Genomic DNA, 22557 nt, shown 5'->3' with positions numbered 1-22557 from the left:
AAACAGATGGGAAACAGCTCTAAACTAATCAGAATTCTCTATTCCAACACAACCTGTATAAACACCTCAGAATAAAATAAAACAAAACAACCTGTTATTTGTTAAAATGGATTCCACATTTTGTCTGCTGAAAACATTTGACATTATGGCTAAACAGTGACCCAGACAATCACCAATGCACAGAATTATGCCAGCATATCTTTATATCTTTAAGCCCAGGTTTATCAAGAACCAACTGTTCCTTCAATGTCATTACCAACGGGAGGTCACCCAGAACACTGATGCTGCAACACAGCATTTTGATCTGGTGCTCAGTTGTTCCTGTGCCAGCAAAAGTTGGGAATTCAGGTTTACATTTTATCCACCCGAACGTGCCAAATGTCCTCACAAATTCAGACACACACTGGTTTGGGTTGGAAGGGACCTAAAGATCCCCCAGTTCCAGCCCCTTGCTGTGGGCAAGGATGCCATTCACTAGGCCAGGCTGCTCAGGGTGCCATCCAACCTCATCTTGAGCATTTACAGGGAAAAGCTGGCACAAGATGCCCCCCTCAAATAAATAGGATAAAAAAACCCCAAAAAAACCCCCAAAAAACCCACAAAGAAACAAGCACAGAAAACAACAACAAAAACCACACAAAAACCCCAAAAAAACAAGCAAACAAAAAACCAAACAGAACAAACCCAAGTCCTTAATACATTCAATGCATTCAAAGTGAGCCTCTCACTCATTAAGGGTTTGAACTGGACAAGAATGTACATCTTGCTTTCTCTAGCAAACAGCTGTTAAAGAAATGGAGAGAGACCAAAAATATCCAGTGTTCTGCCTCCTGTTCTGGCGTGCAGGATAGCAGCACAAATGGAAGGGAACTCAAATCAGAAGATTGTCTCTCTTTTTACCATACCCATAATTTAATCCACAAATTTGATGTTCTAGATAAGACGTTCTGCACAAGGATGTGGGAAAGTTAAAAAGTGGGCTCAAAAAGCTTGGAATTGTTGTGCTTAACTCTTACAAAAAGTTCTAAGGCTTGAGATGCAAATTTGGAAATGGCTCACTTGGCACAGTATCTTAAAAGGGAGAGTAACTTCAAATGAAAGCTTTAATTAGCAGAGCATTTAGCAAGGTTATTAAGTTATCTTTTGTGGGAAGAGCCCTGTCATGAAGCTGAGACATCCCAATTCCATGAATTAATTAGACACAGGGGTTTTATAAATAATACAAATATAAGTAATAAAAAGAAAATAGAAATATACAAATATGCAATAAATATATACAGATGTACAAAATTACAAATATAAATATATATGCATCTATAAATATATGTAAGTACAAATATATATAAAATATAAATAAATACGTAGTATTTAATAGAAATAATATAGTATATATTTTAGTATATCATAAATATAATATATAAATTACAGATATAAATATGAAAAATACAAATATAAAAATAAATTTAAATATAGTTTAAAATAAAAAGATTTTTGTTTCTATGTGGTTAGAGGCCAGGATTTTTAATAAATATTCTTTAAAAATATAAACATACAAATATATAATATATAAAGATACAAATATACATAAAATAGAAATAAGTACTAGTAATATAAAGACATGTATATAATTTAAAAATATTGTATATATGTTATAATATAAAATAAATTTACTATATAAAATATGTATAGATTATTAATATGAATGTAAATTAAATATTAAAAATAGATATAAAGTTATAAATATATCTAAAGGGAGTTTTTTTATTTTTATTTGGTTAGAGGCAGAGCTTTTTTTAGTTTTGGTCGGGGTTTTTTTGGGGGGGCATTCATTTAGGAGGATTTTTTGAAGGATCGGGACTCGGTGCTTTTTGTCCCCCCCCCCCGGTGTGTCCCCAAAGCCCGGGCTGAGCTGGGCGGCAGTGTCGCCGCCGTGTGGACATGGAGCGGTACTGCAGCCATCCCCGGGCAGCGCCCTCTCAGTGCTGCCGCCGTGTGGACACAGCGCGGTACTGCAGGCGTTCCTCCAGGCACCGCCCCGCTGGGTGGTTAAGGGCGGGGAGGGGGCGTGCCCACAGCCTGCTGGAACTCAAGATGGCGGCCGCCGCCGGATCCCGGGTAAGATGGAGGAGACCGTGTCGCCACCTGCCGCTACTCTCTCGGCCACCACCCGACACGGGCACAGGTGACCCCACATCCCACGTCCTAGTGCCAGGAATGAGGGTGGAATAGCGCGCCCAGAGTGCGGGATCAGTCGGCGTTAGCCTGTCTCGGAACCAGGTTCAGGCAGCACACTACAGACGCCGTAGTGAGGGGCGGGGGCCTACCACGGTAGCACAACAGAGAAGGCGACTGACCGTAAGTGGCTTTCGCCGCACCAAAGACGGCGGAGGAGCAAAAGCGTGTTCTGCAACACTAAAGATGGCGGCAGCCCGCAAGTGGCTTTTAACACACCCAAGATGGCGGGTGACCGGAAGTGAGTTCTGCCGTACAAAAGATGGCGGTAGACCGGAAGTGAGTTATGCCACACCAAATATGGGGAAACACCGGAAGTGAGTGATGCCACACCAAAGATGGTGGACACCCGGAAGTTATGGATGCCACACCAAATATGGCTGCAAACCGGAAGTGAGTCGTGCCACACTAAATATGGCGGTCAACCGGAAGTGTGATTGCCACACTTCTTATGGCGGTGAGCGGAAGTGAGCTCTGCCACACAAATTATGGCGGCTGACCGGAAGCGGCTTTACCAGACCAAATATGGCGGCGGACCGAAAGTGAGTTCTGTTACACCGGTATAGCGCGGCTCAAAAGTGGCTATAGGCACACCAAAGCCGGCGGCGGACCGTAAATGAGTTTTGCCACACAACATCTGGCGTCACAGAAGTGCCTTTTTTTGCCACAACAAATATGGTCCATCTCAGAAGTGCTTTCTTCCGCTCAAAATAAGGCAGTGGATTGGAAGTGGGTTCTTCCACACCGAAGATGGCTGCCAGGAGAGGCAGAAGTAATGTGATTCCATTCCCATGATGGCATCTCCGGCACTATTCGATTTACCTTCCCGAAAAGGAAGGGAAATCAAGGACTCCGATTTGTCTAAGGGGCGGCTTGCCTGCGACCCCGATGCCGCTGCAGCCCAGCCGGCGCCATTTCCAGCCGTTCGGGCATGCGCTGTGGGCTCAGCAGCACCGGCGCCCTCTCAGTGTCGCCGCCGTGTGGACACAGCGCGGTACTGCAGCCACCCCCGGGCCGGTGCCCTCTTAGTGTCGCCGCCGTGTGGACACAGCGCGGTACTGCAGCCACCCCGCAGCCCAGCCCGGCCGAGCCCAGCGGTGCTGTCGGTGGCCATTATATTCCGCGGGTGCAGGCACTGCCCAGCGAGCTCCTGCCCGGCCCCGCGCTCCCGTCCGTGCCCGTGCGATGGCCGGGCCGCCCGCGGGACTCGGCGGCAGGAACACACCGAGCTGTGCGCGTTTAACGCGAGGCGGCTCCGCCTTCTCCCGCGCGGCGCCTCGGCCCGGCCCGCGCCGCCCTCCGGGAGGCGAGCCGGGCCCAGGGGGCGTAGCCAGGCAACCCGAATGTAACCGATAAAAGCCGAAGTGCCCTGTAGCGATGGGAAGCCGAAAAGAGCCGAGTTTAGCCGAAGTGGCAGCGTAGCCGAGAGAAGCCGAAAAGAGCCGAGTTTAGCCGAAGTGGCAGCGTAGCCGAGAGAAACCGAAAAAAGCCGAGTTTAGCCGAAGTGGCAGCGTAGCCGAGAGAAACCGAAAAAAGCCGAGTTTAGCCGAAGTGGCAGCGTAGCCGAGAGAAGCCGAAAAGAGCCGATTTTAGCCGAAGTGGCAGCGTAGCCGAGAGAAACCGAAAAAAGCCGAGTTCAGCCGAAGTGGCAGCGTAGCCGAGAGAAGCCGAAAAAAGCCGAGTTTAGCCGAAGTGGCAGCGTAGCGGGAGAAGCCGAAAAGAGCCGATTTTAGCCGAAGTGGCAGCGTAGCCGAGAGAAACCGAAAAAAGCCGAGTTCAGCCGAAGTGGCAGCGTAGCCGAGAGAAGCCGAAAAAAGCCGAGTTTAGCCGAAGTGGCAGCGTAGCGGGAGAAGCCGAAAAGAGCCGATTTTAGCCGAAGTGGCAGCGTAGCGAGAGAAGCCGAAAAAAGCCGAGTTTAGCCGAAGTGCCATATAGCCGAGTGTAGCCGGAGTTTACGAACATGCAACTAATTATCTGCAATTACACACAGTGGTTTTATGGTATACAGCATGCAAGATAGATGTGGTGTTTAAAATGTTTTGTGAGATTTTGTCAGGCTGCTCTTAGTAAGAAACTGCCTTATTCTTGCACACGTGTTTCTGAGCTGGTGGTCTAAGTCTTGTGCGGATTGGAACAGCTGGTGGTCGTTTGCTGGTTAAATTCCTGTGGGCTTTGGCGCTGTGCGGTCAGTATTGATCGGGAGCTGCAGGTGGGTGGTAGGAGCAGCTCATCAGCAGTTTGGTGAGGGAAGGGCTGTGTCCCGCAGCCTCTGGCACCATTGGCGAGCCTGGGCCGTGGCGTTCGCTGCGTGTCCCTCCCGGGGAGAGCGGGCTGTGCAGGGGAGCGGTGACTTCCAGCCAGGGGCAGGGCAGAGCCCTCCGCCCCCCGCCAGTGCTCTAAAGGGAGAGTGGAATGGCTGCACTGGGTGGGTAAGGGAGGTGCAGGAGCCAGAGCAGCTCCCTCCTCTTTGCCCTCTGTGTCTCGAAGGGCGGGAGGCGCTGTCCCGGGGTGCACAGGACGGCACGGGTCTGTTCCGTGCCTGCTGTGGGAAGACGCCGGCTTTAGGCGGCTCCCAGCCGACCCGAGGCGCTGTGAGCATCGCAGCCTTGGCCCAGCGCGCTGGCTCAGAGGTGGCTCGGTCCGCACGGCTGTTCCCGAGCCTGTCCCTCGGCTTTTGCTGCTCGGGGGAATCCCGCAGCGGGGCCTGGGGTCGGCGTGTTCAGCGCACGGCTCGGTCGGTTCAAAGCGCGGCCCGGTCCCGCCGCGGCCCCAGCGCCCGCCCCTGCTCGCCTCCCTCCCTTCCGGGGCGGGCGGGCGGTGCGGAAGGACGCGGGGCCGGGCGGAAGCGGAGCCGGGGGTCGCGGTGGATGCCGCTGGCTCGGCGGCGGCGGGCGGTGAGCGGGGCCGGGCCGGGCTCGGGGGGCGGCGCTGCCGGGCGGGTCCCGCTGGCTCTGCGGGAATGCGGCGGCGGCTCGGCCGTGCCCTGGGCGCGGAGGGGGCGCGGAAAGCCCCGCTCCGGGTGCTCCTGAGCCTCTGCACGGAAAACTTGGCTGCTCTCGCACTGGTTTGCTGCAGTGGGAGGGTTTGGGGGGGTTTGTAAGGATCTCACTCGTGTGTGGCTGACGGGCAGCGTCACCGCTGTGACACTGCGATGTTTCAGCCGCCGCAGGGCAGGGTTCAAATCCAAACCAAACCCTGCTTTCGTTTAAAAAAGGAAGGAAAAAGCCGCCGGAAATAGGTTGACATTTTTGTGCGATTCTTTCAAATGTCTTGACTGCTTCAGTGTTTAAAATATACTGTCCTTTTTGCAAGGTCGGAATTAGTAAAATAGGTGTAAAATTTGAAGGCTGCCCCTCTGCTTTTGGCACTAGTTTACCATTGCGGTGGTTGCTACTCTTCCATATCGCTGGTGGCTGGAAAACCTTTTATTTTTTTATTTCCCTAAGAAGCAATCCTATTTATTAAGTATTGGGAGAGAAATTTCTTTAAGCCAGAAGACAGGAGGATTAAATGCAGCTGTGTCCCCTGAGAAGGTGGGCAGGCCCTGGCACAGGTGCCCAGAGCAGCTGTGGCTGCCCCTGAATCCCTGGAAGTGTCCGAGGCCAGGCTGGATGGGGCTTGGAGCAGCCTGGGATAGTGGAAGGTGTCCCTGCCCATGGCAGGGGTGGCACTGGATTAATTTTAAGGTCCCTTCCAACACAAACCAGTCTGGGATTCTGTAAAATTCTAGTTGTCTCAAAAAAGCTTTTTAATAGAATCCTTATTTTGATAGGTGTTTCTCTGGGTAGTTCTGGTTTTGAAACACTCTTAGGCCATCTTTAGGTAATCCCTAGATTTGTTTGGACAGAGAGAAACTAAGTCTCGGGAGGTAGAAAGAGGGAGCGGGGGGATTTGTTTGTTTTTGTTGAACGTGTAAAATCCCTAGGAAAGGACGTGGGTCACAGCTGCTTTGCAGGAGGTATCTGGAAGCACAGGGAGGTTTCACTAACATCATCTTGTGCTGGACAGGGCTGCCTGCGTTTGAGGCAAAATGGCTTTCAGTAAAGGATATCGTGTCTATCACAAGCTGGAGCCACTTCCCTTCAGCGTGATGGTGGAAACCAGGAACAGAGAAGAATGCCTCATGTTTGAGTCTGGAGCCGTGGCTGTCCTCTGTAAGTCGATCTGTTTTGATAACTACTGTGTTAGAAAGGTGCCAGGCTTGTCACAGACGTTGTGTGAACCATTTCTTTGTGGAATGTAAAGGAGCAACGCTTCTGGTTTTCTGTCTGCTGTTGGAGAGGCTTCTGATTTAAATGAGAAAAGAGACATTTTCTTACCCTCATCTATTGAGAGAAAGTTTTACACATTTAATTACATTTCTTTATGCATCTGTATTTTTCATGTCCACTAAATTTTCTTATAATTGCATCCTACATAATCTTGTTTCTTGGGTTCTGAACAAGCCTATTTTGAACACATGATAACTCACTGATGAGCTAATTCTGTGTTGCATTTCATGGCAATAGATTCTGTATTCTTAAATGTTATATCATCATTCGGTTTTATATAATTTTGAGTCTTTTTTGGTAGCTTTTTGATTTCTAGCTTTATTTTGTCCCTGTATTTTTAACCTATCTCGAGACTCTGTATTGATTTGTCTTGTGATAAAAGGAGTAATAGTTGCAGTAAGGTGTCCTGAATTGCAAAGTCATTTTTCCATGTTTTACATGAAAAATGTGTGAGCTATTTTCCTACATTTTTGCTCCCCTCCCCTTTATTTTTTGCTGGAGGACACTGAACTGAGAAGTGCAGAAGAGAACTGTAAGGCCTATACAATGTAGGTATACAATGTGTAAAGGGTTTTACAGTGTGTAAAATTATAAAATATGTTTGTGTTCTTTGGGAAGTCAAAGCACCTGGTTGCACAGCATTTCTGAGCTTGTTTTTGGTACTTTGTAGAAAGCTTTCCTTCCAATGAAGTAGTTTTCTCCATAGCCAGCAGCTGCTAGAGGCCTGGCAGTGACTGACTTGGCTGCTGCAGCTGTGTTATGGTCCAGGTGAACAGTGGGAGCTTTTCTGCTATTTTTGAAATTCTTTTTCTGGTGCAGTTTCTTGTTACTCTGCATTTAAGTAATCTCCTTGACTTTGGTAGCAGTATCCACAAGGCTCTGTAGTGTGGATTGGGAATAACTGTCCAGTCGTAAAGGTAGTGACCAGGTTTAGTGCAAGCCATAGAATGTTCTGAAGGTTTGTGGAACAGGTTGTTTGAGCCTGTGCTTAGCAATTACGAGGCATGCTTGAGCTACTTAAGGGCCAGCAGATGAAAAATTATTTATTCCTGAGGGTTATGCTCAGAAAGGGCAGTGAGTCACTTCTCATGCCAGGATACACTGCAGGCACCCGGATAAATGTCCTGCCCTAAAAATTAAAACCTGTGTTAAAGTTCTTGCCCACTTCCCTTCTTTGTTGTTGCCAAGCAGAGGAAGCCAGGCCTGAAGGAAGCTTGAAAGCCTCTCTCCTCTTGGATTCTCTACTTAGTGATAGCTCATTTTAATCTGCAGAGAGTGTCCTTGGAATTCTAATTGGTAGGTTAGGTCATAGCAAATGTTGGTACTCAGCTGGGAGTAGTCATTGAGTGTTGTTCCCAGTAACCTGAATCAGGAAACTGCTGCTTCTTTCTCTGTCTGCTATTTAGCAGTGGCATTTTTCTTAAATTCCCTCTATTTTATTTCCATGTAATTCCCTAAATTCTTTAGGTAATTATACTTTTCTTAATGGTTGGGAGATCACAGTCTTAAACTGACAGCAGAAAAAGCCCAGGAGTCCCCTAGGTCAGGTTTGTTTCTTCTCTTTTTCTGTTTGCTGTTCCCACCTGGTATCTGTTCTTTTTAATGCATATTTAAAGGAGTACAGTTATTGGTGCTCAGGGAGGATTTGTGAGGTGCTGCTTCTCCATCTCATGTCACAGAATCCAGCCAGAAGATTCCAGTCTGTAGCTGTACGAACTTACAAGTATTTGTACAAATCATACACAAAGCTAATGAAGTACTCCTGACCCTTGGGGAGGATTTCCTGTGTTTGTAAAATCTGTGTGAGTAGATAGAAAAATGGTCAGATCAAGTGTATATCAATTGAAATCCAGAACAGCATCACTTTAAACTTCTGGGTTTTGATGACGGTGCTGCCACTTTTTAGATGACAAAAGCTGACAATACTGACCTCAAAACTTAGAGATTGTTCCAAATATTTTAATAAATACTGGAGATCAAGTGACATGTTTAGCCTTGTACCTGATCATAGTTCTTACCTGTATGTAGAGTGGATAGTAGATGCACAGCCTAGTAAAATACATTTTAGCATTATAACTCATTGATGTGGTTCAGTTCTGAAAGCCTCAGTGAACTGCACCTCCTGGAATATCAATGTATAGAAATTTGGGGTTGAAATGGGCTGAGAGAAAGGGATGGAAACTTCCTGATCCCTTCAGGGTCACTTCAAAGGAAGCGCATGTGTCATTTTGCTGAGGGCAGGATAACTGCGTTAACCTTCCTGCCCGTGCCCTGGTGAGGCACCACCAGAGGATCCAGAGGCTTCAGTTCAGCCTGGCCAGGAAATGCTGCCCAGCTCGGGTGCTGGGTGATGTTCAGTGTGTGCCACGCCCTGTTCCAGGCAGCCAAGGCAGAGGGGAGCAGGGAACAACGGGGTTGAAGGATGGTTCAGAGGTGGTGGTGGTTGTGGATCTGTTCAGTCAGAACGTGGGAGCAGCCAGGCCACGCTTCTGCTGGAGGTGCTGTGTGTGAATGAAGTCATGTTGCTCTACTGAAACACCTGGGCAATACTTTGCTTTCCTTGGAGCATTTACCACCCCTGTGGTCGGCACAGTCCTGTTATTGGGTTATCCCGAGACGCTGGACTGTGGGGGATCCTTCTCAAAGCCTGATGAGAGCACTTGGGTTGAAATGTCAGCAGATTCACTGCTGATTTGTTTAGAATTTAGTGGGAGCGTGTCATAGATGTATTTTTGTTATTTTCCATATGCAATGGGCTGTTATATTTATTCTTTGAAACAGGGCTCTCTGAGATGTCTTATCTGGAAAGGTTTCCCTGCCTGGGCAGGAGTGTGTTCTGTCTCCCTCTGCCTCCTCTGGGTGAGTCATCCCAAAGGAGTGCTGAGCTGTCTGTACTCCTGTGCCCCTGGAGAACATTCTGTCTGGGAAAACACTGAGCCATGAGCGCCCTGAGCAGGAGCATCACTCAGTATCCCAGTAAAGCTGGGCAGGAGCAGGCACAGGCTCTCTGGAGCTGGAGTCAGAGCTGTAGTAGTGTGTGTGCAGCAGCACCCTGGAGCTGTTCACTGCCGTGCCTGGCAGCGCTACTCAGAGACTTCTTAGAAAAATCTTCCATGCACTTAAACAAGGTGGCCTCAACAGGCCTTGGAAAGCAGTCTGGCAGGGTTTCCTCATCCTCAGCATCCTGAGCTCAGTCAGCACGAGGGGTGTGCCAAAATAAGAGGTACCAAAAGGAATGAAGTAGTTCTTTGGTTGGTTAATTTAATAAATGAAAGTGGTGATGCTGTTCTGATTTTAATGTCACATCTATGGTGATACTCAGATGTTAGCTTTAATTGAAATACCGAAAATTTAACTGTCCTCCTTTGACAAAACCCCTGAAAACCTTAGTCTTAAAAGATCAAAGCCCAGTTTTGTTCATAAAATTTTCAGACTTTTTTCCAGATTTTTCAGATTCTAAGCCTTTTAAAGTTACAGCTGTGTGGACTTTTTCTCATCTAGTGTAAGTTACGAGTCTTAGGTCTGAAGGAAATGCAGGTAATTTCAGGATAGTGCTTTTGTTCCCAGCTCTGAGTCCCATATTCTACCTGGAAACTGTGACCACTAACTTGAAATGTGTTGTCAGGTGGCAGAAGAGAGCTCAACCCTAGTAAGCCTCCATGGTGACTCTCAGTGTGATCTGAACCTTTTAATTGTTAGAGCTGGGAAACTGATTTCTGGCTCTGGATTGAAGCAGAATGCACATTGAACCAGACTATCCTGAAAACAGGATTGCTGGTGGGGTTCCATTTGTGTAACACTGACATATTCCCTTCAAAATAATGGAATTGGTCACCTTTTTTACAGGAGTCCCTGATTGATAAGGTGTGCTTATTGCAGATGACCTTTTGAAATGCTGTTACCTGTTAATCCTTAAGGAATGGTGACTTGAACTTTTGTTGGTTTTCTCTTGACACTGCAGATGAGGCTTTCTGGCTTTCTCCAGAGGTACATTATAAATGGATTTGAAAATCACTTCAAAAGTGTTGTGGTTTTGTGGAGCTTTTTGTTAGTTTGGATTGGGTTTCTTGATACTGCATAATAGTGATCATGGAAAGATAAAACCTTTGCCTTTTTGGAGAGCTAAGGATAGGGTTCAGTATCCTGGTACCTTGGGCTTCTGGAGAGCAGACTTTGGCCTGTTGAGGAGACTGGATAGGAGTCTCTTGGGAAGAGAATGGAAAGGAGTGTGGTGAAGCTGTGTCTTCCTGATTTCTTCCTGATTTTCAGAAACTTCAAGTACTTTTTCTTGATGTTGCAACACTCCTGACCACACAAAGTTCCTTACTGGGGACTGCCTCAAAAGCAGAAGCCTGGGGTGAGTGAGTATGGACCAGGGCAGGATGGAGCAAGTGATGCCATATTTGACATTTTCCCATGTGAATTTTGCCCTTAAAAAACAAATCGAGATGGGAAAAGTGTGGGCAGCGTGAGAGAGAAACACTGAGATGGTCACTGTGGAAAAGCTTTGAGTTCACACTGAGTTAGGCCTAATGTAAGTGAAAAACATGGTATGAAATGCTTTTGGTTGGTTCTTGGGCACTTCAAGAAAATAGTAATTGACTAGCCACAGTAAGTTTCTCTGGTTTTAGTTGGTTGGTTTTGCAAACCTTTGCTGCTTTGTTAGCTTTTGTTGGCCTTTTTTGTTGATCTGAATTTGCAAAGCCTGTGTTACTTAATTTACTTTAGGCATTTACTTATTAAGGCTTAACAAGGATATCCAGCAATGGAAAAAGAGAATAAATCCACAGAGGACAGAACAGGCATTGTTCTGACATATCATTAAATCCTAGCAGGCACTTTTAAGAAAAATCCTGCAAGTTTTCCTGCAGTTTTTTTCCTGCAATAATTTCCAGTGTGGAGGAAGAACTTGGCAGTTTTCTGGTTATGGGAAGCTGAGTTTAGAAAATTACTTTGGTATCATTAAAGCCTTTCCAAAAACAGGTTGAAAGAACCAGGGTCTGAAGTTTAGAAGTCTTTTTCCACCCCAGTGTTTTTTTTTCTGGTTAAGAAAGACAGCTTGGTGATGCTGACAAAATGTTTTTGGATTGACTGCAGGTTACCACTCACCCTGGGTGAGGGCTTTAGAAGGAAATCCTCCTGCTGCTGTAGAGCTTTTTTTATTACATGTGTATTACAGGAATATTAGTGCAATAGGTATCAGTGCAATAAGGTAAAGAAACTTTTTAAAAATCCACTTAATAAAACATTGAATGGGGTTGGATTTCAAGCTGTGGTTAAATAATTGTTTCATCTATATTAAATCGTCTGATCCACTTTAATAAAAGAGCTGGCGGATATTTGAACAGAAGCAGTAGGCTGTGCACAGGCAGGGCTTTACTAATCTTAGGGAATACTTGTTGGGAAGAGCAATTCTAAGTAAAACAGAGCTTTTTTATTCCAAATAACATAGCTGATGTGAGCGAGAGCACAGCAGAATCCCAGGGCAAATAGGCATTTTGGTTTACTCTTCATGTTACATTCTTAGGTTTTTAATATCAAAGCAAAATGGTGCTGGTTGTTGGCAAGTGGGAGCCCTGATCCCTGTAGATGCAGTGGCAAGGCTGGAATTGTTCATGTTGCCCTTGGGGTGCAGTCTCAACACGAGCAGAGGGTGAGATGCTGCTGCTCTGAGCATCTCTCATCTGGCTCTGCAGCCAGGCTCGGGGCTGGTGTTAGTGTTCATCCAAGGGCTGAGGTGTGCACTTGGCTCCCAGGAGAGCAGTGGCACATACACTTTCATTGGAGGTTTTTTGGGGCTTTTTTCAAAACTATCTGACAATTGTGTCTTCCTAATTCATCCATAAGGCAGGGCTTTAAATGCCAGTTTTGGTGAACTAACAAGAGTTTTGATCTGCTTGGAATATATCTAACACAGTTAAAATGGGCTTGTGATAGTCTTGTTTGGAGACAGTGCTGCCACGTCATGGTTTTATTCTTGGAGAAAAAAGGTAATTTTTTTTCATGAGAAAAGCACCATTAAGCACTAATTTTAATTGCTGGAGGGCATTCTCAGGCATCTTATTTGTCTGTGTTGTAGAGGCTTTTTATAATGAAAGATGATGTTAAAAATGCCAGTGTTCTCCTTTAATATCACTTGGAGTTTTTGCAAGTCCTTTTTTTATTGCCTAAAAGCATAGCATGATCATAGTTTGTCACAGAAGCAAGCCTTCATTTTCCATAATAAAGCGCCATATGCTCATACATTTTGGTTTCTTTCCAGAAGCGTCATGTAGGCACTGCTTTTGTAATCCCTCAGCTTTTTGGTTTGGAGTGGCTTGTTCTCCCTGCCATAGTATTGGGGCTTTTACATCAGCAAATCTTTGCTTTTCCCTCCACAGCTTCTGCAGAAAAAGACACCATCAAGAACACATACTCCAAAGTCATGGATGCCTATGGGCTCTTGGGTGTGTTGAGATTAAACCTTGGTGAGTCAAAAACGGAAAACTTGAATTTTTCATTTGGGGCAGAGTATTGTGCTGCTCTTGTAAGACTGGATCTTTGCAAGAGGAACAGGGCTTATTTTTTTTCTGTTTGTTTATTTGGTTTGGTTTTTCCTTTGGGGAGTAACTTACAAGTTTGGAGTGCTCCCAGAAATGAGGGAGTGGACAAAAATGACTTCTGTTTTTGCAATCCCTTTTCCTTGCAGTTTAGATTCTCCCTTTCTTCTGTAGAGCTTGGGAACGTGTTCTTGGCATGGGTTCTTTTTGTACGTTTTCCAGGCAGACTGGGGTGGGCTTGAGTGTCTTAAAGAAATCAACATCCTGCTCTGCTAAGATCACTTCTCTTACCTCTGCCCTTTCTTTTTTGCAGGAGACACACTTCTGCATTATCTGGTTCTGGTGACAGGATGCATGTCTGTGGGAAAGATTCAGGACTCTGAGGTTTTCAGAGTTACCTCCACCGAGTTGCTGTCACTGCGAGCTGACCCCACGGACGAGGATCGTGTTTCAGAAGTGCGCAAAGTGTTGAACTCTGGCAACTTCTACTTTGCGTGGTCTGCCACCGGTGCCAGCTTGGACCTGAGTCTCAGTGCTCACCGCAGCATGCAGGAGCACAGCACTGACAACAGGTTCTTCTGGTGAGTTCAGAATTGCTTCAGCAGGCCTCACTAATTCAGAGCAATGAATTCTTCCACTCACTAACACCTGGCAAGTTTTTATCCTTGCCTTTCCCAGCTCTTGCATGTACACCTTTCTCCCACAAACCTTGAAGAGACAGAATAGCATTACTTGAACTCCAAGGGCAGAAGTCTGTTACTAATGACAGGATGTTTTTGTGACCACTTGGGAGTTTCTTCATCGGAAGACAGATTTTTCACTGCTTATATTGCATTTTCATCTGAATGTGTCCTGTGATATTATTTTTCAGTTTTGGTGCCTCTTAATTCTTCAGTTGTGACAGTTTTTTGAATAGGTGTGGTTATGAAGCTTCAAAGGAAAAAAAATTACTGTTTTTTAGAACATTCTGGATTCTAAAATGATGTGGTGTTTATAGATGGATTTCAAGGGGGTGTCCAAAATACGAAAGCACTTCAAAAGTTTTGTTTCTCAGAAGATTGTGATCTTGCTGGTTTTGTTGAGACAGCAGGTAGGCTCTGCTATGAAGTGCACTTTGCTTGGCTGCTGCACTCACTATCCTTTTACTGGATATTTTTCAATAAAGTACAGGTTTTCACACAAAGAATTTTTGGTGGGAGGAATACTCATCAAATTGGCTGTTGGTGCCAATCAGCAGCTTAAATAATGCCAGTAATGCACACTGACATGTCAGAATTTCTGTCCCCTTCAGCCTCTGTTAAAAATGCTGTGTGTTTCCAGGAGTCTTGGAAGGGTGCTGTGGACTTGGCTTTGCACACACTTAGATCAGGTGAAAAGGTACATCCGTCCCCTCTTCTGGCCAAAATGCACCAAACCAGCTCTGGCATATGAGCCATGGCTTCTCTAGTCTTAGCTGCTATTTCACAGGTAGAGGAATCTGATCAAAGTGAGGTATAAGAAAAAATTAATAAACTCAAGGCTTGAGAAACACTACTTCCTTGATGTAGGTTTACAGGAATTGTAGAAACCTTGCTGTTTGCCGATGCAGCTGGAAAAAGACTTGGCTCTTTATTGAGCAGTCAGTACTTTGAGGCTTGAGAAGTGATGCCTGTTGATCCTGTCCAAATAAGCTGGTCTGATTCTGACCCCTGTTGTAAAGCTTCTGAAGTTATCTGGTTCTATTTTTTCATTTAGAACCAATCCTCACAAAAGGTAGGTGGAATGTCCACGATCTAGAAATGTAACATTGCAAGTCAAGAACAGGGAGTGTTCTGCATATGCACTTCAGTGAGCTTCCTGGGGGATTTCTCTGTGCCAAACTTCCAGGCTCAGAGTGCCCAGAGAAACAATATTGTTTACTTTCAGTGTCCTATCATAATGCACTGGTATATTCTAGGTTTGGGATGAAAAGGCTAAAATTATGGAGCTTCCCCCATTATAGTGAACATGCTGTTTGCAATTCCAGTAGAATTGTCTGGGCAGAGACACAACCAGGCATCTTCCTGGAGTTTGCTTTTCTTTGCTGTGCAGAAAAATTTTACAAGTGAATGTTTCTGAAGAAGATCAAAAACCAAGCCCTGCTAGAGCAAGGCAAACAAAAAATTTCACAAAACCCAAACTTCGGTCTTATGTAGTATGGCACTGATTAGTGCTCCTAAATGCACACGTACATTCAAACTGTGGATCTTCCTTTTGTGTGAATTGCTATTAGAGACTGATATAGGCAGTATATAAACTAGCAGCACTTAGCCCTGAAATTGGTGTTTAAAGAAACTTGGGAACAAGGTGCCTGGAGTGTATTCCTGGGAGCCTGTCTGGTGAGTGACATAGGTTTAGGGTTGGGTGGCATACAATGAAAGTATTCGATGTATTTTGGTAAGAATTTCTTTTCTAGCTTTATTTTGTGGTGGTGTGAGATTGAATGGTGCTTTACCCCCTATAAAAAGTAACCCTGTCATTGAAATTCTGTCTTGCTTTCCCAGAGTCTGTAATCTTTGCTTTCTCAAAACAAGGCTGAGCAGAAAAGTATAAACAGGCTTGAAGTATTGTTTTTTTGGTTGGTGACAAGCAAAGACTGTAAGGGTTATTATTTTAAGGTTATTGAAATTCATAGCTTCACTCAATCTTCTTATTGTGCTATTTGCTGTTTCAGGGACATTTAAATGAAAGTTATACCACGAAACTGTAACATGCCTGTTTTCCTGGTCTTGTTAGTGTTAATAGGTGGGAAATATAAGGAGTCAGTAGTTGGCTAACAGTTGGAGTGGAATTGTAATTCCTCGTAGTTATTTGGTGTTTTCTCCCTGATAGGAACCAATCGCTGCACTTACATCTGAAGCACTACGGAGTCAACTGCGACGACTGGCTGCTGCGCCTCATGTGCGGAGGAGTGGAGATCAGGACAATTTATGCAGCTCACAAGCAGGCGAAGGCTTGTCTCATTTCACGACTAAGCTGCGAACGGGCTGGCACGCGATTCAACGTCCGGGGAACAAACGACGATGGTCACGTTGCCAATTTTGTTGAAACAGAGCAGGTACCTTACGTTCCAGTGCCCATAGCTTGGCTGACAAGCCAGTGTAAGCCCCTGTGTGGATAGATTTTTTTGCTCTGAATCAACAAATCAGAAGTTAAGTCTGCCAGCAGCAGATATTGGAATAGTTTCTTTGATGCTAAATTAGGCAGCTAAGTAGGTTATGTAATTTGATGATCTTGGTTTTTAGCGTGGCTTACGATCAGGACACGCCTGGGTCTGGGTTGCAGTAGCTTAAGAAGGTGCTGAGCTCCTGTGGGTGGCTGTGCCTCCTATGAGCCCCTTGAGCTGCATGGCAGCGTGTGCCACTTCTGGCCTGAGCTAATCTAAAGTAACAGAGGCAAAAGGGATTTCTGGGAAATACCAAACTCCGGTACCTTGTGGCTCAGGAAAGATAAAGGCGTTCCACTTAGCACAGCTCCTCTGAAAGGCAGCTTGTAAAGCCACTGTCACTCTGCTGCCTTGGATTTCATAGCTCTGCCCTCACTCTACAGAAATGTGAGAACCTGCTCAATCTTTCTTTGCTGGCCTTCTTGGCTCCCTTCCCACGGTAGCTTTTTCCCAAGAGAGTGTTCCTACAGCCGTGTTGATGCTCCTAGGTTTGTTTGGCTAACTCGCTGACTCCTTCCAGAGCCCAGGTGGCTGAAGGAGGACTTTGTGCAGGAAGGGCTCTGCTTGTACACCTCCAGTTTTAGGTGTTTAGTCACAGCACTCCTGTTACACGTTCTCTGCCCTAGTTTCCTGGCGTGCCAATGTCACTGAATGGCTGTGGTGTGTTATTCCACTTATGTTTTGTGTTCCTGGGTACTTCATGGATTGTGATATGTTGGTTTCTGCTGCAGAAAATCTGTGCAAGCGTTCTGAGTAGGCTGCATGGTGATTTTCTGTGCATTGGTGTTCATTTTAACTGTTCCTGCAGCAAAGTTTTACGGAGTTGTTTAAAGCATCTTGCTCCTAGTGCAGAAGTTACTCAAGCCCTAATAATAAAAACCATATTTTCTTACACTTTGTGAATTGTGATTTGGCAAGGGAGCGTGAGAGTGATGCACCTTTTTGTAGGAATTGTTCACAGCAGATAAAGAGAAGTCTTGGAAACAATATTTGAGTTTGTGGTGTGGAATATGTCATACATTTTAATTGCTCCATGTTTAGTTAAGGCTAAGAATTCTGAAATCTTACACTGTGATAATTATTAATACTATGCTTTACTTTGCTTAACAGGTGATATATTTGGATGACTCTGTATCATCTTTCATACAGATTAGAGGATCTGTTCCATTATTTTGGGAGCAGCCAGGACTGCAGGTAAGCAGGAGATAGATTTAATTACACAGATTATTCTTAATCCTGTCCTTTTAAACATCATCTACTAGCCTTTGGGCTCTTCTTCACAGTTGCCTGTGAGGATGAGGCGATCCTTTGGGAGCACATTGGTGCTGCTGTGACTCACCAAGCCCGCTCCTCTCAAGTATAAAAGTTACTTTACACATGACTTGAGCGTCCATTCTTTTTTCTGTGTCTTCTCTTTGAAGTTCTGACTTTTTCCTCTTCTAAATGGGTTATCTAAGGGCATCCAAACAGACTGTTTTCTTCTGAATTGTTCTTGAGGAGAAGTCTTTTCAAGAAGTCAGTAAGAACCAAGAGTTAGCGTAATAGAATTTCATCACCATTTTCTTGAAAGAGGGACTGATTCAGCAACTAATTCTGTTATGGATTTTTAACAGGAAAGGTTAAGAAAACTTTGTGCTTTACAGGGACTCTAGGTTCTCTAGACATACCAGCATTTTTCAGTATAACTGCTGAAACGTTCACATGCCTTTTACTCACAGCAAGACAATTTAATGTAACCTTGGTGTCACAGGTGGGATCTCATCGTGTCAGGATGTCAAGGGGTTTCGAGGCAAATGCACCAGCTTTTGACAGGTAAAAATCATCTAAAGTTATTGCTAATGCATTGAAAACCTCTGGTAACTTCTGTTGCATCACAGAGATGGGATGCATTATTCCCAATGGGAGGCTTTGTCTGTGCAAATGTGGGATTCAACAATGCTGGCAACTCCCTGGGGATTGCTTATATCTTTCAACGCTTTGTTGAAAAGTGTGAATAAAATTTACGTGGAATACTCTGCAACTTCTCAGTGTTGCAGGTGCTGCTGGAAATTTTCTGTGTGCCAGAAGATGATTGTGGAATTTTTCTTCTGTTAACAGGCATTTCCAAACTCTTAAAAATTTATATGGCAAGCAAATAATTGTAAATTTACTTGGGGCAAAAGAAGGTGAGCACATGCTCAGCAAAGCTTTCCAGGTGAGTATGGCAGTTCTTTCACTGTGCACATCCTTGGAGTTTGCTTGTTTGCTCTCACATAGCCTTTGTAAACCAAGCCCCCAGGTATGCTGTGCTCTGGGAGCTAAAATTGGATTTATTGTAACAGCACTGCTTAAGATGCATGATGTGAAATGAATTGCTAAGAGCTCTCCACGTAATTCCTGTTTGATTCTGTTCAGATTGGTTACTGTACTGCAAAATTATAACAGCAGTGTAGACAAGGTTGAGGGGTTTTAAGTGATTTTCCTATTTCATGCTTAGTAGTGTAAGTAGCTCCTTATTGAAAACCTAAGTCTTTTTTACACTCTAAAATTGATGAATAAATACGTGATACTTTACTGTATTTAATGCTGCAATGTTTCCTTTAAGGATATTTCTTTTGAAATTCGTGGGTAAATCCCTTAATATTTTTTAAAAATAAAATTTACCAATTTAAATATGGAACTGCTTCATGATGAGCAGGAGATGTTTGTTCAGGAGATGTTAACTATTAAGTGGCTGCTCTCATTGATTCCCACTGTTTGGTTTAAAAGAAAGAAAACCTCACATTGCAGTTGATAAATACTGACCATTTGAGGAGTTCTGTCTGAAACGAGAGAACGTGTCAGTAGCCATGTGTTATTTCCCCCTCCCTTTCCCCCTGTATTGTCGTGATTGAGTGGCTTGGGACATTCACTGGGATATTTGCTGCATCCAGCCCTTGTGGTGGGAGACAGGAGCATTCCCAGACGTGCCTCGATACCCAGGGCTTTGCCAGCAAACGTCCTGTGGGCACTTTGAGCTTCTTCAGGGAAGATCAGGGCAAGTTTTCCTCAAGCACTCTGCACAGCAGCCTAACTCTTTTGAGTGGGCTTTTTGTCAGTAGCAGCTGGTGAAGTGATTACTGAGTCCCTGTTGCTGCAGAAGAGGCCGTGGGCTGCTTTGGTGACCTCTGGGGTAGTAAGGGAAAAACCTGACTTTGTGACAAGGCAAACAAAAATACATGTCAAATATTAATCAGTTCTGAGTGATTTGTTTCAATGGTGATAAAAGTTACGTCTTTTTTCCTAAAAGAAGGGTAACAATATAAGTCTGAAAATATCTGTAATCTCTTGTTTAACTCCTCCTTGTGTATGTTCAGGTACTGGTATGTTTACACTTTTTTTTTTCTGTTCACAATGCCAGAGCCATTTGAAAGCATCTGAACATTCAGCTGATATCAAAATGGTGAACTTCGACTATCATCAGATGGTAAAAGGTGGAAAGGCAGAAAAACTACACAGTGTGCTTAAACCTCAAGTCCAGAAATTCTTAGAGTGTGGATTTTTTTATTTTGATGGAAAGGAAGTGAAAAGGTTTGTGTGTATGACTTCTGTACGTTTCCTCAGATTAAATTGTGGTGCTGGGATGTGTTTCAGCCCTCAGCAAGAAGATAAGAGAGAGAATGTTGCCTCTGTTGCTGTGGTTTTAGTGTATCCTGGGTGATGCTTAACAGCTGAAATATGAGTCACCTATTTCACTCTGCTAAGGTCTTGTCTCATTCTGTGTAGGCTCTAAAAATCTGTCTCTGTGAGACAGTCAAGGAGCAAGAAATAATTTCAGGCCTTTGACCTCAGGATTTAGTGATAATGGTTGATAATCCTTTTTTAGGGGACAGCCACATGGAATTAATGAGTATTTTTCCATCTTCCTGTAGAACATGCTGAGGATTTCCCTCAGTGGTGGAGTGCACCATTCTCTGTGAGCTGTGAATGTTTGTGTTGGGGGCAGTGTTTTTGACTGCACTGGGTCCCGAATGGGAGAGATTCCTTTCTCTCAAGGCAGGATTGAGATGCATGTTTCTGCTCTGTACTTATTCCTGATCCCTGGCTGTGCTTATCTCGGCAGGACAAGAGAAGCAGGGATAGATGTAGGCAACATTCCTTCTCTGCCTTCCCCACCCTTCCTCCTTTTAACTAATGCAGAACAAAGTGCTGAATGAGGTTCTCCCTGAGAAAGAGTTGCTGAGTGATGAGGGAATGAGCTCCATGTTTTTTATTGGGGAATTCAAATAATGCCATCACAAGTCAAAATACAACAGACTGGAAGCAAAACAGAGTTGTGGCTTGTGACAGCTCCAAGACTTGTGCTAATGACAAATACAGTTACAATGCTTGTGAGTTCCTGGACCGTCTCCTTTGGGAAATGTCAGGCTTTTTGCTTTGTATTTCAAATCACATGCAGAGATAGTAATATAAAAAAAAATATTGAAGAAAGTTCTTCAGAACTTGCTGCAGTTTATGGTTAGGTCTCCAAGTAAAGGTGCTGCAACCATACTGACTGTGGTGGACAAGGAGTGTAGTGGGAATGACAGAAATAAGGGATAAGTGTGTGTCCTTGGGTGAGGCATTAGCATTTTGTACTCCTAGCTGAGCAGGCAGCACGTGGATGTTGCCTAACCTTGATCCTTTGGAGAGCTTTCTAGCAGGTGTTACTGGGCATCTTCGAAAGGAAGTGGAGCAGTTCTGAGTGCCTGAGGGCCTCCAACATCCCTTCAGCTGAGGGAGAGAGGCTGGTTTTTAAGTTTTATGCGCAAAATGGGTTGTTGGAATTGGCTTTAGTTACCTCGCAATTGCTTGTTACTTTTAGTTAAATAAAATTCAAGAACTGTCTCAGTACTTCTTATTTTAATTTTGTTTGGTTGTTGTAACTAAGAGTTATTTCTCTCTGAGGTTCTTTGGAAGTGTCTTAGTTGAATTGTTTGAAAAGAAACCTTATCTTGCATAACACTTTCAGCAAGCAAGCAAGGAGGATTGGGAGAAGCTGAAGCAGAAGGACTGATGTTATTTGCAGAAAATGCCTGAGCTGTGCTCAGCGCTGGAAGCTCAGCCTCCGTTGCTGCCACGTTTACAAATGGCCTGGTGGGGCAGGGAGGTCCCACTGCCCTGATTTACTGCCCTGGCTCAGATCTCCCTGTCCCCATTGAGATGTGTTGAACAGGTTATTTCAGTTGTTTTCTCTCTGCTGTTGTCCCTGGCACAGGTCCCAGAGCGGCACTGTCAGGACCAACTGCTTGGACTGTCTGGACAGGACCAACAGTGTGCAGGCCTTCTTTGGCTTGGAGGTAGGAACCCCATGCAGCTGCTGTTTTTCCCTTTCATACCCTTTTAAGAACTGCATAAATACAACTTTTCTTTTTAAACCAGGTGTGTCAGATTTTTCAACAATGAGAATTAAATTATGATTAAAGTGTGAGAGCTAAAAGCATAAAACTAATTAATAGGAAGGGAAATGGTTAATCCTGAATAACTGCTTACTTAATTTTAAAATTCTATTAAATAAGATGTAGGAATTCTTACTCTGTTTATCAAAGTAGATACTTCAAATAACAGGTACTGAACTCTAGATGGCGCCCTGAAATTATGAGAGCAAGCACGCAATTTCTAAAACTTCTTGTATATTTCTCCTTAGTTTTGTTTTGCAGGTTTCCTTTTGTGTCTTTAGTTGATTCCTGCCCAACAACCTTCAGAATTTTGCCTTTGCCATTTTGTGTCTATTATTTGAGGCTCCTTCTCCTTGCTGTCAGGAACCCTAAGGTTTTCAAGGTTTTTCAAAGGTCTTGAAAATAGCTTTTGTGTTTAGTTTGGTGAACTTTAAGATGAAAACATTTACAAATTTTTTTTCCTCTATTACTACCTATCTTCAAAGGAACATGAAGTGTTGGTACTAAATTGCACATGTGATGCAGCCTTTCAAGCACGACCTGGTGAGGGTTTGCTCAGAATGGTTCATAAAGACCCCAGGTTTGTGGGGTTTTATGCATATATGCTGAAAAACAGGATGTGCCTTTTAAGAAACCTGTTTAAACTGTTTGTTTGCTTTTGGTTTGGCATGTTTGGGTTTTTGCTCATGCTGTTTTCACCTGTTACAGATGCTAACAAAGCAGCTGGAGGTATTAGGATTAGCTGAGAAGCCTCAGTTAGTTACTCGCTTTCAGGAAGTTTTCCGATCCATGTGGTCTGTAAATGGTGATTCTGTCAGTAAAATTTATGCTGGAACTGGAGCCCTTGAAGGAAAAGCAAAGGTAAAGTACATCTTCTCAAATGCTTTGGCAGTGTTCAGTATGGGTTTTAATGAATTGTGCCATGAATTATGAGA

The 22557-nt window shown here is 44.4% G+C and overlaps 1 protein-coding gene across 11 annotated transcripts in view; it reads left to right on the top strand.

Annotated features, from left to right (window-relative positions):
• Nucleotides 1-5049: 5049 nt before the first annotated feature.
• The window catches only part of SYNJ1 (synaptojanin 1), a 48490-nt gene continuing 30982 nt past the window's right edge, over nt 5050-22557 (top strand). For all 11 annotated transcript variants that reach the window (XM_033084392.1, XM_033084373.1, XM_033084375.1 and 8 more), the window contains exons 1-11: nt 5050-5126; nt 6241-6386; nt 12884-12970; nt 13356-13623; nt 15893-16118; nt 17337-17420; nt 17977-18038; nt 18324-18420; nt 19606-19775; nt 21442-21523; nt 22331-22483. In XM_033084392.1, coding sequence (XP_032940283.1) covers nt 6263-6386; nt 12884-12970; nt 13356-13623; nt 15893-16118; nt 17337-17420; nt 17977-18038; nt 18324-18420; nt 19606-19775; nt 21442-21523; nt 22331-22483 — 1353 coding nt within the window. In that variant the 5' untranslated portion in view covers nt 5050-5126; nt 6241-6262. The remainder of the gene's footprint in view (nt 5127-6240; nt 6387-12883; nt 12971-13355; nt 13624-15892; nt 16119-17336; nt 17421-17976; nt 18039-18323; nt 18421-19605; nt 19776-21441; nt 21524-22330; nt 22484-22557) is intronic.

Source organism: Catharus ustulatus, chromosome 2 (genome assembly GCF_009819885.2).
Source record: "Catharus ustulatus isolate bCatUst1 chromosome 2, bCatUst1.pri.v2, whole genome shotgun sequence".
Lineage (NCBI taxonomy): Eukaryota > Metazoa > Chordata > Aves > Passeriformes > Turdidae > Catharus > Catharus ustulatus.
The sequence above is the reverse complement of the archived record's forward strand: the minus strand, read 5'-3'. Positions and strand labels throughout refer to the sequence as shown.